At 40.9% G+C, this 18,685-nt stretch overlaps 2 protein-coding genes across 6 annotated transcripts in view; one reads left to right on the forward strand and one right to left on the reverse strand.

Annotated features, from left to right (window-relative positions):
- The first annotated feature begins 341 nt into the window (after positions 1–341).
- Positions 342–4,738, forward strand: LOC140564092 (putative E3 ubiquitin-protein ligase UBR7). 2 transcript variants are annotated; one of them, XM_072689191.1, is made up of 12 exons: positions 342–387; positions 1,123–1,246; positions 1,723–1,856; positions 2,013–2,073; positions 2,260–2,355; positions 2,531–2,584; positions 2,664–2,769; positions 2,888–3,000; positions 3,392–3,598; positions 3,763–3,916; positions 4,046–4,107; positions 4,244–4,738. In XM_072689191.1, the coding sequence occupies exons 2-12, from the start codon at positions 1,124–1,126 to the stop codon at positions 4,334–4,336; spliced, it is 1,203 nt and encodes a 400-aa protein (XP_072545292.1). In that variant the 5' UTR covers positions 342–387; position 1,123; the 3' UTR covers positions 4,337–4,738. The 2 variants fall into 2 exon arrangements, with proteins under 2 accessions (XP_072545292.1, XP_072545293.1); XM_072689192.1 differs by lacking the exon at positions 342–387 and having other exon boundaries at positions 998–1,246; positions 3,395–3,598.
- An 11-nt stretch (positions 4,739–4,749) lies between these two features.
- LOC140564091 (BTB/POZ domain-containing protein 7-like) overlaps positions 4,750–18,685 on the reverse strand; it is a 51,360-nt gene continuing 37,424 nt past the window's right edge. For 2 of the 4 annotated variants that reach the window (XM_072689187.1, XM_072689186.1), the window contains 8 exons: positions 15,940–16,148; positions 15,225–15,300; positions 13,554–13,714; positions 13,201–13,344; positions 12,067–12,256; positions 11,433–11,611; positions 10,146–10,535; positions 4,750–8,392 (listed from right to left, as the gene is read on the reverse strand). In XM_072689187.1, coding sequence (XP_072545288.1) covers positions 7,652–8,392; positions 10,146–10,535; positions 11,433–11,611; positions 12,067–12,256; positions 13,201–13,344; positions 13,554–13,714; positions 15,225–15,300; positions 15,940–16,148 — 2,090 coding nt within the window. In that variant the 3' untranslated portion in view covers positions 4,750–7,651. Of the gene's footprint in view, positions 8,393–9,535; positions 9,590–10,145; positions 10,536–11,432; positions 11,612–12,066; positions 12,257–13,200; positions 13,345–13,553; positions 13,715–15,224; positions 15,301–15,939; positions 16,149–17,222; positions 17,302–18,685 lie in introns of those variants that run through there. The other 2 variants (XM_072689188.1, XM_072689189.1) reach the window with 2 other exon arrangements.

Below are 18,685 nucleotides of genomic sequence, written 5' to 3' on the forward strand. Positions count from 1 at the left end.
CCCAGGTCCACAGTCAAATAAGAATCAGGATAATGAAAGCACACTGTGATTTTTCAAAGCGCAATGTTTTTGAGGGAGTTAACATGCGAACATGAGCCAAACGCGTTTGTACACCTATATCTCAATACAGTGTTTTAACTTGAGTGTCTCTAATTTTCTATCGATAAAATACCTATACACTTTATTGCTTCACACGGTTTCCTATCTGATCCAAAACGCCCACTGCAGTGTCTAAAGGTGCCGACTGTGAAGTGTCTCTGGTTTTTGCCAGATTTTCCTCGTTAAAGGCTGTTTTCAGGGTAGAAGCCCATTGTTCAGTGTTTGGCTCAGTGAGGGGCACCTTCACTGCCCCCCTCATCAGTCAGGCTCGTTCACTGCGCGAAACAGGTAGGGGCTGTTTATTTTATATTGAACAAAATGTGAACTGAATACTAGCTAATGTGTTTATTTACATGGAGGTAATATGTAGATGTCATGTCGACAGTGAGCTGTAAGACGAAAAAAAAAAAAATCACCTATTATTAGCCAAACCAGACCAAGCACATTGATGAAAGTCGGTGTAATCAGAAGAGGCTCATGAACGGAAATGCTTAAACAGTTTAAGTTGTAATTATATATTAAAATTAAGTGATTTATAATTTTAAATGCTGAATTAGATACGAGTAATGAAAATAGCCATACCATACTTTTTTGTATTGTACACTTTATAGAAATTAAATAAGTATACTTTCAAATCACATAGCGGGACTTTTATTTTGTATAAATATACAGCACAACGTGGATATGACAAACTGACAGGCTGCCACTCTAGGGCAACTAATTTTTATAGTTTAATGAACATGTATTTAGTGTCTTCTAAATTAACTAACAATAAATAAATAAATAAAGTACAAACATACATACAACATAAATGTATACATACGAAAAAAAAATCCCGCCAAAAGTTTGACGTAGGGCCAACCCGGAAGTCACGTGTTTTTTCCCCTGCTGGTGTTTGTAGCTGCATTGTGGGGGTGCCGCTGTTGTCCTCTATATCTGAAAACGGTGTTTTTGTTCATGGAAGTTTTCTCTACCGTTTACGATCACTTAAACGGGGTCTCTTTTTGTGTGTGTCGTCTGAAGAATGGCTGATAATGAAGGAAACGAGGCTGCCGTGTCCTTGGTGGATGTAGGAGACGATGAGGAGCTTCGTGAAGCTCTGGCAGTTTTGGCTGGCAGTGACCCCAACCAGTGCTCCTTCCAGCAGGTGAGAGAGAGAAAGCTAAACATCTGAATAACCAAAAACATTACTGAACGTGCAGCTTTTAATTAGATACGTTTTTTACACCACATGTCCAAAAGTATCCAGACAGCTCTTGTAATTAGTTAAAGGTTCAGTCATTGCTTAAAGAGGCATGCAAAGTACCCTAGCACCCCTTCATCCAGTATCTGTCAGAGCAGTTAGAGTCGTGTCTGTATTCCATAACTAATCATCCAACATCTGTACCTGACCACACTAATACTTCTCACAATTCTTTTAGTACTGAATAGTCCTGTTCTTGCAGCACCTTTTTGCTGCAACAATACCCCTGATTTCAGAACAAACTTGGATGAGCAGGTTTCTTAAAATATTTGGACATGCATTGTATTTTGAGACACTTTAATGGATACCTTATGTTCACTTGGACTGTTAGTCAGTCTGTATATTTTAATGATTTCTTTTGTTTTAACCCTCTGATTCAGGGATACATGAAGAGACAGGCTGTGTTTGCCTGCAATACTTGCACAAGTGAAGGCATGGGGCCAGCTGGAGTCTGCCTTGCATGTGCTAACCACTGTCACGATGGCCACGACATCTTTGAACTGTATACCAAAAGGTATAGACTGCCAATACACCATAGTCAAAAGCTATATTTGCAAGGCTGTGATTTTAGCAGATTCATGTCTGCGTGATGCATATTTTGCACAATTATGATGGGCTAATCTAATAGAACATGATTTACCTCCCCTTGTAATGGTCTTTGTTTTTACAGGAACTTTTGCTGTGACTGTGGGAATAAGAAATTTGGCTCATTTGAGTGCAAACTCAGTCCTGTAAGCTATTTTTTATTTTAGAGTATTTTATTTTACAGTGCTGTCTTTTTACTCAGGATGATTTTTAGATCTGCATTATGGAATTTCCTTTTGTCTATTAGCTACTGGAAATACTGTGATACCTGTTGTGTGAACCTGGTATTTATTTGCCATAATTGTCTTTCTTTCCTGATAAAATGTTCACAGAAAAAAGATAGTCAGAACGTCAAGAACTTGTACAACCACAACTACCTTGGCCGTTACTGCTCCTGTGACCGACCTTATCCTGATGATGATGATCAGGTATTAAGCACAAGTTCTTGCTTGGTAATCTTTGTGGACTCTTCTACCATAAGTAAAGTGTACAATCACTTTTGTTGTGAAAGTTGTCTTCAAAGTTGAGAGGTCATATTTAGTAAATCTTAATGGTTAATCTTCCAGTCTTCTAATTTTATCTTATTTATGCTGTTTATAAAAGGTTGGTGAAGAAATGATTCAGTGCATTATATGTGAAGACTGGTACCACTCAAAGGTAGGCTGCTGTACAGTTATTAGGAGTTAGTCCTTATTGTGCAGTGTAGTTTTAATGATATTAATTCTCTCTATCTCAGCATCTGGGCTGTGCAGCAGTGGACTCTGAGGAGTTACTGGAGATGGTGTGTGAGAGCTGTATGAATAAAGCTCCCTTCCTTTGGACATATGCTGCTTACTTTGCAAGTAGGTTATATGTGCTGTACCATATGCACTTGTAGCTGATTTAGGTTTTCTTTAGGACAATCACAGCAAGGACATGTGTTTTTTGTTACACTGAATGTGATGTGTATTTATGCTTAAGCACCCCCAGTAACCAGTAAAGAGAATGAAGATGTGAATGTTGAGAAGGAAACCTCATATTCATGCAGGAGTGGGCATGATGAGCCATCCACAAGCCAAGGCTGTAAAAAAGAGGTAAGACAGAGAGAAACAGTCAAGTTGACTGGTGGCCATTGTATCATTTATTAAACATGTCAAAACGTAATGGACATTAGTCATCCGTTAAGCATATGCTTGATTTGTGTACACTGGGATATGTAATGTTCAGAACAGTCTCAGTGTTGATATAATGTGATTTTAGATTTTTCAGGTATAGCAGATTTTTTTGACATGGATATCATTTTTATCCTTATAGTGTACTTATCCCATCTTATATACCTAATTTATTTATATATTATCTTTCCCCACCAGAGGGCGCAAAACCTTTAAACTAAACATAGTTAAATTATTGGTTTACAATAATGGGTTTAACAGAAATACAGATTTTGATACTATCTGAAAGTAATGTTTTCTAATCCTGGTTTAGCAGCCCACTCCTCGTAATGGGGATAGAACTGAAAGCCAGAAGAGAACTCATGAGCAGATGGAGAGGCATTCTTTAACATGCCAGTCTGAAACTACACAATGTCAACTAAAGGATCTTAAAACCAAAGGCCTGGTGAGACCTAGGGTTGGATCAGTGTTTTGGCCCTACTGTTGGCGGTCCAAGCTTTGCACTTGTACAGACTGTAAGGTATGTTTAAACAAACATTGTACGCTTTATTTATGTAAATGAATTTATGTACATGTTATATATAATTTATTTATTACATTTTAAATGAGAATTTTAGGCAAAAGTGTCATTTTGCCACATTCACCTGCAACAAGTCCAGTCTGACCGAGATTGATGTCTTGTAGAGAACGTATGTGGAAGCAGGTGTTCAGTTCTTGCTGGATGAGTCAGACACTGTGCTTGCGTATGAGAACAAGGGCAAAGAGCTGCTGAGGGAAGACTTGCTCATGTCCTGCTTTAGCTCCCTGGATCGCGTCCAGCAGCTGGAGATCATTTACCGTAAGAGCGTAAACAACTCTTTACGACTTAATAGTCTGATGTAAATGTACATGCTTTAACCGTAAGCTACAAGGACAGTGGTCTCTCTGGTCAGTGTTTAAGTTTGTCTGGTGATTTTTGTTTTAACAGAGTATAATGATATGAAGGATGAGCTGCATGCCTTTCTTCGGGAGTTGGCTGACCAGGGGAAGGTACATAGTTTTATGGGCCATCATTGATTTTCTATTACTGTGGACTGTTATTCATAATTTCATGTAGATATTCTGTGAAGGATTTGCAGTTGCATTTCCCATAATTATTCCATCCTTATTTTACAATTAACTACAGGAGGTGACCCCTGAGGCTATCTACACTTTTTTTGAAGAGCTTCGGACGAGGAAAAAGAGACGATCCAACGCTGGCCAGCACAGCTGCAGCTGAATGGATCAAGCCATAATCACATTCCACATCCTGGACAAGCTGCACCTTCTTCCAAAAAGTGTTAGAACCATTCTTTTGAATAAAAGATGCACATTCAAAAGGACTGCTGCTAAAGTGAGGCGTGAGTGTAAACCTGTTCCGTTGCATTTCATGAGCTGCTAGAGTGCCCCTCATTCCATGCATTTCACCTAAACAGATGGTCAAGTTAGGAATGATCATGCACTGATTAGCCAGAGTTCCAAGGTTATTAATGTTTTAATAGGAACAGTACGTTTTCAGACACGTTTGGAATAACCATATTTGCCCAGCTTGCAATAAATTGAATGTTGATGCTATTTACACTGTTTTGGAAAGACTTGAATTAATTAAGTTTGCTGTTAATAAACAGACAACAAAATGAAATTGCAACAGAGTCATATTGAAGCTTTATTTTTGAAGATGCTCTCTAGCTACAAAGTTGGTCACTTATTTACCCTCTTTGAGGTAAAAATAGAAAAATAGAACCAGTGAAAATTCAAAATTCATTACAAGAAATGCAATTATATATTAAAGTACAATCAACATACTTATTTGAAAAACCTGTATCAAACCACAACACATATCTTGAGTTAAAGGTATCTTTAAAAAAAAGAAAAAAAAAGAAAACCCAAACAAAATACTATCTTCAAAATCATGTACATGAGGCAATACAGGCAGTTTAGAAACTGACAGATGGACGTGGGCTCTTATGAAGGCTTGCATAGGCCAAAATCACTTCTAAGAAAATACTTAAGCCTCTGCCAGGCAAGGCACAGACATTTGGGTCTTCTACAGTGTTATGCAGTGGATGCAAGGGAACCCCTAAAGCCCTCAGATCTCACCTAGGATATTTTTCTTTTTATTTGTCAACCAAATGCAATGTATTATGAAATGTATACAAGTGCATTTCACCATTTTTTCATGTAGATTAACCTTCTCCTTTTGTGCTACTGAAGTAAGTTGATGAGCAGCGAAGCAGAACTAGACTGCATAAGCAGCATGTGCCTTGTTAAAGGGCTTTCCCACAGTACAGATAGATGAAGGCTACTAATGTCTATTTTCAAAAAAGCCCTGGCATATCCAACAACAGCACACTGTATAACACTCGCAGCAGATCACTGTTTATAGAAGTGTTTAGCCAAATGTTGAACTTGATGTCCATAAAGCAATGATTGAGTTTGACCACTGTCATTTTGGGTTAAGCATCAAAAATAGTTACCTACTGCCCTACTTTCCACTTTGCAAACACAAAAATCACTTCACATGCAGCCTAATGACAAACACACGTTGCATCAAATACTATGCTGGTGACACTGGTGTATGATGGCTTTTTTTTTTTTTTTTTTTATATATATAACTGGATTTCATGTGGACTAAACTGACATCTTTGTGAGGAGACCCTTATTTCAGTAGCTATTAGTCAACAGATCAACAGTCATACACTATCACACAGCTCTCCAGCATCCCTCTGTACCACTAGGTGGCACTGTTGAGACTGATATTTGATGGAAAATCAAGCAAACAGCTAAAGCTCATTGCAATGTTCAGACTGCACCCTACAGTACAACTCCACACGCCACTAACTGTCAGCTAAATGAAGTTGGACCAGATGAACAATCATTAAATTAGTGCCATGGAAAAGAAGGAATGGCTTGCAATCATTCCATGGTCTCTGAGAGCAAAACCCCACAGCTAAGGCCACTGGATGTGAGGAGGAGGTGAATTCAAGCATGTTCAGTATGTTCTCTACAGTACATGGATTAATCATTCTCAAGGCTGGTGCTAATGTAAATATTGAACAGTCCTGATTAATTGTAGAAACTAGGAGTCTTACAGAATCTAAATGTATACCTAACAATGAAGTTACTCAATCTGTATAAAAAATGTCATTCAATTCAATGATTACAGCACTGGGAACACAATACTATTCAAATCCATGGCCAAAACCAAACTTCATACTTCTTATTCAGCATTGTAAGTCAGTTCACCCTGATCACATGGCAACCTATACGTTCTTCTGACCAATGGCTGCTGTTTAACAGCATCAGTCACAATCATCTCTATATGCACTTTCTATGGGAAGCTTAAAGGAAACGCTAACCAACTAAGGAAAAACACATTTCCCAATACCCAAAGACATGGAGTCTGTAGCACAATGAAGACTGTAAGGACAATGAAGAGATAAGGTAATCATGCCTATAGGAATGGCCATGGAAAACCAGTTTTCCCCCTTTGGTAACTTTGAACTAATCTGAACAGCCACACCGATGCTGTGATCAATATGGTTTTAAAACTCAATTTTATATAAGTTGTATAAAGGTTGCCTATTGTATAAGCTTCTGAAAACAACTGGTAATCCCAGCCAACATGCTCAGGTGGAGCTCACATGGGTGGAACAGGGGCTAGGTGGGTTCCAGGTAGGCATGAGCTCTCAGTGGGTTTGTACTTGTGGTGTTTACTGGGTCAAAGTTGGGCTTCCCAAATGGGCCCCATCATTACACCTTAATCTCACATGGGTCCCTTCTAGGGGTCCCAATCTGCTGCGTACAACCCAGATGGGGCCTGTGCCTAACTCCTAGTCCCATCACTGACCATGCTGGTTGGCATCCATATGTAGAGCAAACATGAAACCCATGGACCAAACTGTCTGGTTCCCAGTTGGGCTACCCATACAGGCCCCACATAATCATGTTATTTGGGATAGTAGCTCTTGGGTGAACAATAGCCATTCTAAAACATTGTCAGGTCCAAACTTACAAATGATGACTTGCATGTTCATCAAACCTACCACAGGAAACACTACAAAATGGCCTGACCACACTATAACTGATCATATTCCTATTTCACTGTAGCCTAATGCATTCTTCACTGAGCTGTTCAAGGTGTGAAGTTTCATATGGCAGATTTACTATAGACTGTATACTGTGAAAGTGATGTAGACTTTATGAGGTTCATCTAGGAGCTGATTTGATCTCCATTTTCAATGGCAGGCATATTTTATTGATGCTACCTTCATCAATTAATATAGCCACTGTGTCTGTGACAACTGAATTATTCTGTCAAAATGAAGTTAAGGTGTTTAAAACTGAAAATAGAAAATACAGAAAATTGAATTCTCAGCCTATCCTACCCACAAAAATGTGAAACTACAAACCTCATTCATTCACTAGCTCATGCTAAAATTCACAACATTCAGAAAACAACCTCTTCATTGCATTCGCAAGATTTAACAGCCTAATTCACTTGAGTTTTATTAGTCTTCGCCCTAAAGTCAAAATTCCCTTTTTGTCACGTCATTTAAAGTGCAGATTTCTTATATTGGTACTCTGGCTTATTGGGTGACCTGTGATCCCGGCTTATCCCCGTTTCTTCACTACTGCTCCTGTGATGCCCAATCCCTCCAGAGGGCTCCCTCATGCCCCCTGTGCCATCGGTGACTGGTGGTGTGTGCTCCTCATAATGGTCAGCACCAACCCTTGAAGGTCCAAGACCACATATCAGGTCAGAGTCATTTATTGAGCGCCCACTGGGCACAAGAGCTCCTCCTGCTGAGGGTCCTCCAGAGGAGGCCTGGGCCAAGTCCAGCCTTTGACCCAAGACATCCAAATGAAGGGAGTCAGACGGCTGTCCCAGCCTGCCCTGGGAGTGCAATGACAGGGAAGTGTCAGGCAGATACGAGAGGTGCAAGGTGTTGAATGTACCTCTGCGGTGGCTGTACAAGTCTGAGCCTGTGTAAGTGGCCTGAGGAGGATGGCTAGATGTAGGGGTGTCTGGTTGACTGGAGAAGTCATAAAGGTCTGGATACTCAGACTGCAGTTCTGGTTTTTGTTTGGGGGGATGCCTTTTGCAGGGCGGATGAGCGAGAGAGTGTCTTCCACTGGGGCAGGGTCCAGTCGGGTAGTGAGGCATTGAAGAAGCCATACTTGGATGAGGACAAGGATGTAGGGCAAGGTTCTGAGCCTCACTGTGTTCCGACAGGGTCATAGCAGACACTCCGAGAGCGATGTCCGGCATGTAATCACTCAGAGGTTCCAAACTCTGCAAAGACAACACAGTGTGTCTTTTATAACTGGTAAGAATAGAATAGCCCAAACAAACCCAAAAAGATTCATAGACGTATTGAGCAAAGCCAAATAGCTCCCACAGACAAGAAAAAATTACTCTTCCCAAGAACTGACCCATTATTTTGGCAAGCAAAAACATTTTGCAATGGTTTCCCATATACTCTTCAAAATACAGGTGCTTCAAGTGGTTCTTCTATGGCATCAATGAAAGAACTTTTTGAAGAACTTTTATTTTTAGGAGTATAGTATAATCATAATGATGACTCTAATCCCCTCTAAAGAACGTAGATTCTTTCACATCTACGTTCACATCACAAGCCTCATTGCTCAATTCTGATTTTTTGCTCAGATTCAATATTTCTGACTTTGATAGTTGTGATCCATCTGTTTTTAGTGCACACACCTTCACTCTCAAACAACTGCCATGTCCACACTGGAATCAATAATCTCATGTGAATGAACCATGTGCACCATGAACATTAAACTTAAGACTGAATCCCAAATGGTTTCCTCGTCCCTAGAGCCCAAGCAGTAGAGCTCTGTACATGGACTGAATCCTAAATGACATGACTAAGTGAGATATATAATAGATAATGCACTGTTTGCACAGAGCCATTTAAGATTAAACATATCTAAGCAGCAGCAAAAGCTTCATCAACAAGATAATCTGCTCTGTTTATTACTGCAAAGACAAAAAGGTCAGCTGCATTGATGCTTTTGCAGCATTTACTGGCACAAAGTTCTGTTACTTTAACTGTGAATGATGGTGCATTCGCAGTGTTATTAAAAATCGTTCAGAGGAGAGGAGAGAGAAAAACAAAAATAATCAGATTTGTGTCCCTGTAGCCTGGTAATGTGAACGTAGACTTCTCATACAAGTAAGGAAGAAAATATGAAAGCAGTACCATGTTTTTTTTTCATAGCACCACAGTATACAAGAAATGCATAATAATTTGCAGTTATTGGAACTGTAAAAAGCCTAAAAAGGGAAAATGATCAAGTTTATATATTGTTTAAAGCAATTGTGTGGATATACAGCATCCCAGATTGGTTGAGAATTAATTTTTAAACAGTAAGCTTTTTATTAGACTGCTGGCATTAATAATAGGTGACCTACCCATCCATACACTCGATTTCATTACAGAGCAGTTGAAAGGATGCCAGTCTGAAGCTGCAGGAAAAGATACACATATATCTAGACAGCACTGAACTACATAACTGTAACTTGATCTCACCAAACAGTATTCCCAACAGTGCTGAGGCAAATTTGAAACGTATGACGTCATGAGTGATTTGAAATAGGCCATCTAATAGAGAACACTGAGCATAGAAATATAAATGCTTGGTGCTTTTTAAGGCACCCAAATCCACATGAAACTCTGTAAAGAGAAAAAGGAGAGGTCCTAGGCAAAGTAGCCGTGTTAAGAGACCCATCTTGTCGTCCTTTAAATGTAGGAAAAAAAACATTCAATTGACAAACACACCAATAGAAAATTTAAAGTTATTTTCAAGTAGTTCTTAGTCCTGGTCTTGGTGTACCATTGCCCTGCATATTTTAGAGCGTCCCCAGCTTCCAACACACCTGATCCAACTAATATTAAGAGGAGGTCTGTAGATTCCAGGACCGGGGCTGAGAACCACTGCATTAGAAATCATTAAATTAAGAACTTTTGAGAACATGTATTTACCTAAATGTTTACAACAGTAAAAGTATAGATGTCACTCACCCCACATGACTCAGGAAGGCCCTTTCCCATGCTCTGAGCTGTGCTGTAGTCAGGAGGTTGGTAGGCCTGGCTGCTGGGTTTGGGAACGGTGGAGCCTCGCTGTCGGAGAGGTGTGTGGTTACAGGGGTAGGAGAAGGAGCGGGAGGGAGGAGGCACAGGAACCCTTGGCCTCCAGCCTCCTCTGTGCTGAGTGTGAGCAGGCATGGCTGGAGGGTGATACGGAGGAGGTGGAGGCGGGAGAGGGGGGTTAAGACTCCCCAGGGTCTCCAGGTCTGTGAACAAAGTTTCCATGGCGGGGGAGCTGTTCACTCTGCAGCGGCCAGCCGCTCTCAAACTGAGGATAGGACTCTCGTCCCCGAAACGCTCCTCCGGAAAGAACTTCTGTGGGTTCTGCCAGAGCAGAACAAAAAAGGTCATGTTGCATGCTCAAGCAAACCATGCACTTTGTCCTAGTTTCTATCTTTTGCTAGCTGCTGTCTAGACTTCAGGGAGTTCTGTTCACTTAAAAAGGGACTGGAAAAGTTCCACTGACAAGATACATTTAAAACAAAAACATCTGTTACAATATACTGGCTTGATTAACTGGTAAAAATTACTGAGCTGATTTCTATTGCTGTGTCTTAAACTCTTGCTGTGTCTTTACATCCTTACATACACTATATGCCCATTTATAGTTTCTTCTGAAATCAAGTATAAAACAAAAATATCATCCTGCTTTTGTTGAATTAACTGTCTACTGTCCAGGAAAGGGTTTGGAGCATTGCTGTGAGAATTTGATTGTATTCAGCAACAGGAGGTGTTCGTGAGGTCAGGATATTGGATGATCACCACCCCACCTCATCCCCAACTCCCCAACTAATCCAAAAAATATTGGATGGAGCACCATCATTCCAGAAAACAGAGCTCAGTGCTGAGGGGCCTTATAACTCATGTTCATGTCCATCTGCTCCATAGAGTCCTATTCTATTGGCAATACTTCTCTATAGGGGGTAGACAAGCTATTTGCGCACATCTGCACATCTGTGTCAGCAATGTGTGCCACTTAAAGTAGAATAAATGCATTCATTAGAAGTGGTGTCCGCAAACATGTAGTATTTTGAATTGTCATATCTTACCATGATTAAGAATATTTGACATTTTTATTTATTTATTGTTTTCTTGTTTTTTGTAAAGTGTCTAATTTCTTAATGAATTGTCAAAATAATCAGGGGGTTACTCAATGTATAGTGTAATTGACACTAGCAGCCCTACACCCATTATTATTTGGCAGCATGCTCATCATCTCACCTGAAGTAACTCTGCCGCGCCGTCTGGCAGGCCAAACTCTCTAAGCACACGGAGCTGCAGCTCGTAGCTGACCGTGGCTCCCTCCCCGCAGTTTAGAGCATACGCTCTCTGAACCTGGTCTGTGTGCCTCAGCTCCTGCAGTCTGGCAATCATCTCTCTCACCACTGCCAGCCTGGGCACTGACACACACACACACACACACACACACACACACACACACACACACACACACACACACACACACACACACACACACACACACACACACACAGGGTAGGAGGGAGTCAGTGATGGTCAGAAATTTTAATCACTGCATTATTGAACAAGCCATCACACGCACTTGCAGACTCCTCCCTGTCTGACTCAAGGACAGGTTGCTCATGACTTTCTGAGGTGAGTTTTAGCCCCCTGTCTCTAGACATCCATCAAAGTCTCTCTCATTTATCCACTAAATGGCTCTCAGTTCCAGGATGTCTCTTATCATCTCTGAACCTGACAGATCATCAGATTCTAAGTCATGTCCCATAAATGTCTTTGCTAAACACATTTAAAGTGGATAAGATAGCAGATGAAGCACTCTTCTGCTTGAAACCAAAGCTTCAGTTAAGACCATGACCTGGGAACATCATCTTACCTGGTATCTCGTTGGCCACCACAGACGGGGCCACAGTCTGGCTGCTAGTGATTTGCTGATGGTTTATGATGTGACAGCACTGGGGGACAGCGTTATTGACCATGTACAAGGTGTCGGGCACATTAGACATGCGCACCATCCTTAGCCGTACAAGATCCGTCTGTTCCACCATCATCTCCTCCAGAACAGACTAAACAAACACGGGCACATAAAAAATGTGTTTGTTCAGATCCATGATGCATAAAACAGTAATGCAAGCCTGCTGACTGTATGAACCAAGCATGAATGTATGTTCAGTGCATTCACAGTGTTTAAAGTATGTTATTATTAAATTTGTACCTCATTACATTGAATGGATGGACTAATAGAAATGCTCCAAAATGACTTGGAATAAAATTTGACATCGACTTCCACTGAAAGTTATGAAGGGCTGTGTCCAAATTGTGTACTACACACTAATACTATAACATCTTTTATACTACATTTAATAGTGCGGGTTTGCCAGATCAGTACACAAAACATTAACTTACCAACCCATTTTGTACTAACAGGAAGTGATGAGGCAGTGTTATCCACCTTTGTTCCAGATTTTTCCACATGAGTATCTCCTCCCTTTCACATTGCATTGTGGGATAATAGTGGTCATTGGAACCACAAAAAAAACCCAAACCGTGAATCATGGATGTTTTAGTATTTTTTGTTATTTGATATTTCTTTGTCACTTGTTCTATGTTTACTCAAAAACTAGTTAGTAAAACTACTTATACTACTTATAAGTATGCAATTAGGACACAACAAAGGGTTTTTTTTCTCTCCTGTAAAGAGATTTTTTTTCTCTCCAATAGCGAGGATGTAGTTACAACACCTCACTGTTCAATCTGTCTATAGAGTACATCTGTATACACTGATGGAAAAAAAACCCCAGATACCCACTACCTGCATTAATTCTAGTTATCTATTATATTATTTTAGTACTATCTTCACACCCCTTCTTCTACCCTTTACTATTCAATTTCATTTGCTACTTTGTTACCAAGTCTGTCTTAACGGGAGATACTGCTGCCATGAATTCCTCATGTGATGTGAAACAGTAGCTAAGCAGATGTCTAATAGCATGGCTGAAAGAAGCCCTACCTTTGCCTCCTCCACATATGGAGAAAAGAGGCGCGGGCGCATGTAGATGCCAGTGTTCTTCTGCCTGAGCCAGGAGTTGGCCTTGCCTCCCTCTGCAGTGGGCAGCATGTCTGACGGAGGAGTGCTGATCAGGCCACGCTTCATCTGCGGCAAGAACAGACATTTCAAACACAGCAGACATGCACACACACCTTTGTTAGACTGTCACTGACTGTGGTGGTAGACAGATACTGTGAAATGTTAAAGGTAGTTCGGGGACCTATTCGGATACAACAGCCATGATGCCCCAGTCAGGTCTTCGGTAGCAATGTGATGTCTAAAATCAATGTGAATGTGGACGTGCACACACTCACTGCATCAGCGAGGACATCACTGTTGGCTGGTAGGATGTGCTCCATGCGGACGAAAGGCAGCAGAGGAGACAGGATCTCCTTCAGTTCCTCTACATCTAGATCTCTCCTCTTCACCCCACGCTTGTTCACACTGTGAGCTGTACTGCTCAGCAGGTTAGGCTCTGAGTCACACACAAGCATAGAGCAGTTGCATACATGATTAGTGTGCTATATTACTATAACATAACTTCAATGTAGTGACAGAAAAATGTACAAAATTATTAATACACTAGTCCTGCAACTTTATGGGTTCCATTAAATTATTATATATAGCCATATCGGTATATACAGAATGTTATGACCACCTACCCAACAACCCTTGGCTAGGATGACCTTACCGAGACCTTGTGACACAGACTGTATTAGGTGAAAGAAAGTGTTTATTAGGAGGTTAACTGCTCCACACTGGCGAGTCGATTGCGCTGTACCACTTGCTGAAGTAGTTGTTGGGAAGCACTCAATGTACATGAAGTCCCTTCTCTGTAACCCTTCACTACAGCGGTTTAAGAACATCCCACAAAGTTAGTGGTTTCTGAGATGCTACCACCCTTCACCCCCTGTCACAGTCATATCAGGATATTATGACCATCCCGGTTCAGAATGAACTTGACCAAGGTTGTCACAGATGCCCCATGATAGGGTTTTCTGCCCGAATAAATAAACGAGCACACCAGTCAGCTGTAGCAGAGTGCAATACGATCATCATGGGCAAAGCATGCAATCTAAATGATGTCCAAAAGGGCATGATAATAGAGTACCAGGTGAAGGGTGGTAGCATCTCAGAAACCGATAACTTGGTGGGATGTTCCAGAGCCGCCGTACTGAATGTGTACCAAGAATGGACTTCTCACACATTGAGCGCATCCCAACGGCATAATAGTGATGCCCAATGGGCCACTCATGCCAGAGGGGAACAAAGACTCTGGCAAGTGGTACACAGCTAATGAAGCAGCACTGTGGAGCAGCTAACCTCTATAATTAACACCTTTTGTCACCCAATTCGGTCCATGCCACAACGTCTCGCTAGTGTCATCCGAGCCAAATGGTTATTCCCACTATTAAGTCAAAGCATTTTGATATGACATGATATATGAGTGTGATTTTGCATTATGTAACCTGCTGTTGAACACTAGATATTAAGAGAGATCTTGCTTTTGTTGGAGTACCAGGAAAGGCTTTCTACTAGATTTTGGAGCATTGCTGTGAGGATTTAATAGCATTTAGCAACAAGAGCATTTGTGAGGTTAGGATGCTGGATGATCACCACCACACCTCATCCCAAAAATTTGAACACCATCATTCCAGAGAACAATACTGTGGGGCTTTATACGCCTCTAGCTCACACTTGGGATTAGGCATGGTGCCAACAGGTTAATGTTTATCTGCTTCAGAGAGTACTATTCTATTGGCAGTACTTATCTACAAGGACTACACAAGCTGTGTGCCTCAGCTTTGGGTGCTGGGTAGTGTGTGTTGTATAGCCTTAATGTGGAAGATCTTTAGTGTAACTGAATATGCGTCTGTCATTTCGGTGTCATTATATAGCCTATAGGAGAGCACTCATTTGAGATAAGGCAGAAATATTCGGTGCAGCGGGGGCGACTTGAGGGTCACTGGGAACAGCAATCTCACCTCGGTCAGCCATCCTCCTAATGAGCTGGTGCTCGCCCCACTTAATCACATACTTCAGAATGTCCTGCTCGCTCGCCTGTGAAAGAGAGGGCGGGGAGGGGCCGGGGGAGACAGCGAGACACAGCACAGGAATATCACCAACCTCATATTTCACAAAGACGGGCTGAATGGTTTGAGACTCAGATGACAGATTGGTGCAGATGCAGGAACCCGCTATAGCTCTTACACTGGCTCGGTTTGTCTGGCACCATTTCTTTGGCAACTACTATCTCATGCACATTAAGCCTTTAAAAAAGGGCTTAAAAATGCACCCTAAACCCATCTTAAAGTGTGTGTGTGGGTGTGTTTGTATGTGTGGGTTATGTGCCCTCAGGCCCAGTTTAAACCATGAGAATGTTTCTGCTTTGACACAAAGGTGAGTTCATCAGATAGCTCTTCCCTGGGAGGTGCAGCTCAGATTAATTACAAAACCCAGTGAAAAGTGGGTCATCAGGTCACACTATTATACAGCACGCATGATGACGAGAGAAACAAGAACACAACGTCTGTCTCTACGCAAAGGAGAGTAAACAACCGCACACTGAAAACAGATATAAAGGCTACATGCCATAAATGATAAAAGAATGTGTGATAAAGAGGTACACACAATGTGCCAAAATGCTGTTAATAAGGTGACAGGCTTTTTCATACCTGAGATTCATAATGAGAGTCATACCTGTAGGTAGTCTGACTGGATAGCAGCCAGCAGTTGATCCTTGGCCAGCTCATAGAGCACTTCGGAGGTCATGACCTGGCTGAACTCCTCACAGAGAAAATGCATGGCCTGTCTGTGGACCCATTTGGAGCCATAAGGCTGAGAGCTCCACTTCAGTATGGAGACCAGAGACTCAAGAGAGATGCTCTCCACAATGATGTCCTCACAGCCTGAAAGAAAGAGAAGTGTGAGGCAGCTGTTGCGAGTGCTAAAAAGCAGAGATGTAAAGAGTACTAAAGTAAGCAAAATTACTAGTCTAAAATCTGCTCAAGTAAAAGTTAAAAAGTAGCTCAACTCATACAGCTATTGAAGGTGAAATAAATTGTGCATTACTCTCTGAACTTCCTATTAAGTTTTACCAGCAGTTGATTTTTAAAGTTAGTAGAGCTTATCCTCGCTCTGCTCCTACAAACTCAGCGTGCTAAATGCTGGCGACTCTGGGTAATACACACGTTTTAACAGGACATCAGACACAGAGCTAAGCACCCGCCATTGAGCGAATAATCAGCATTCAGTTCAAATGAACATTTCTGCTTAGACTCTATAAATCACTGTTTAGCATTATTTTATAGCCTGTTGGGCGACATAAAATAGCCCAGGTACAGTCCACTTATCAATTCATCTCTGACATTTAATTAGGTGTGTGGCTGGGTTTTATATCAAAACGCTCAGCGCAATCTCAACTCCCCCTATAATGAGACCCCATGTGACCTACAGCACTGTGTGAAATCATGATCTGACACTAAACCAAAAAAATAAGGTACAGTTTTAGAAGTTCTTGATGTTTCTTGTGAAAACATACCTTCACCCATGTGAACCAATGGTTTTGGGGCTTGAAATGGGTTAACTAGAGTCTTAAGCAGTGGAATGTATGAATAAAATAGGACACAAACGGTGAAAGGCAAAGACATAGGAACCTTTCCATATTTATAATCAGAACCAGGTGCAGCACATCAGCTGCAGATAATTAGAACGTCATTAGACAGGATTTTGGAGGAGCCAGTCTTATTTAAACCTCAGACGTTTAGTTTGGTTTGTTCTTAATTGTTAAAGTGAGTGGTTTCACTATGGCAAGACCCAAAGAGCTCTTTGAGGCCTTCAGAAAGAAGGGTGCAGATGCAAAAGATTCTGGAAAACGATTGTCATAGATCTCAGAACAATTACAAATGAGCCGCTCCTCTGTACGCAAAATAACGTAAAAGTGCAACAAACGTAAAAGTTCTAGCAAACTCAGCTCAAAAGATGCATAAAGAAGTCTCCAACAATCCCGAAATGTCATCAAGGGACCTACAGCTAGCTCTCGCCACAGTCAAAGTACAGCATCTACCATCAGAAAGAGACCAAACAAGTTTTACTTTCATGGAAGGTGAGCAAGGACGACACCTTGCATTGTTGCATTATGATTATTGCAGTACAATTATTGCATTGTGATCTTTTTTGGGGTGGTAACATTGTGTTGATTAATAAATTAGATAGAATAGATTTTAAATAGTAATATTCAATATACATAGACATGTTCATTCTCTTTGTCAAAATAAAATGCCTGAGCTATTTGTAAAAGTGTGACTGTCCTCTGCGTGCCGTTTTACCCTAACCATCAATATTGACTATTCAGAAATCTCTCCAGTCACGTTTGTTTAAACATGTGATTAGAAGTAATTCCAAATCCTGGAAAATTGAGATTTCAGGATGCACTGAATTATTCCCTAAAAAATCTGATCTCAAACTATTAGAAGGGATTCTGTATTATCCCAAATTTATGCAAAGTATAAACTCTGTTTTTCCATTTGGGGCATTCTTACATTTGCCTTCTGCACACATTAACTGCTCAAGGACAGAAGGGCAGACAGAAGAGATAACATCAGCCAGAGTCTGCTGCAGAGACCCAGTCCAGCACACCCACTGCTCAACACCTCTGAATCACTCCATGTAGCAGCAAGGGCGGAATGTGGCCAGCACTAACCCAAAGATAATCCAGGGCTTTTTTTTTTTCACTCCTCCAAAGGCTAAAGCTTACAGACCCGTGGCTCCCTACTCATATTATCACCTGCAGGTCAGAGTGTCATCCACCTAACCGCTGCCTTAGCAGACACATGAAGCAAGTGCATTTTACATTTTACAAGTGCCCAAGTTCAACTGCACAGAAAAGCAATGTCAGTCCACATTCTGAAGCACAGACACATTTTCTTTACTTTTAACTTTGAAAATGAGGCATGAGGAATTTCCTTCCATACCATGACATATTTCCAAGTGAAATACAATATCAGGGAAGGCCTTTTATTCAATGATGGGGGTTGGGGGAGTGGGAGATGAAAAATTAGTGGTGAATATTATTTTTCTCACTTGCTGGTGCAGGGCGACAATCAAAAAGCAAAGAAGATTACAGAAAAAAAAAAACAATAATAATTTGAAATGATATTCTGAATCATGCTCTTTTTTTATCCTAATGCAGTAACTATTGTAAATTATTTGGTAACTGTTTGGTTTAGCATATCCTGTGGAATCCCACAGGACTCTATTTTAGGGTCTATGAAACTGATGTTAAATATAACAGTAATGCACTGTGTGAACATGAGGTTAAAGAAGAAAAAACACCACCCAGATTTAAGACAAAATAACAGAGCTGTACATTAACAATCTCATTAGCACAAATGACACTTAAAATCCAAAAATAAACTGGGGAAACTAGTAGATTTCTGTATCTGAT

This window comes from Salminus brasiliensis, chromosome 10 (genome assembly GCF_030463535.1).
Source record: "Salminus brasiliensis chromosome 10, fSalBra1.hap2, whole genome shotgun sequence".
NCBI classification, from domain to species: domain Eukaryota; kingdom Metazoa; phylum Chordata; class Actinopteri; order Characiformes; family Bryconidae; genus Salminus; species Salminus brasiliensis.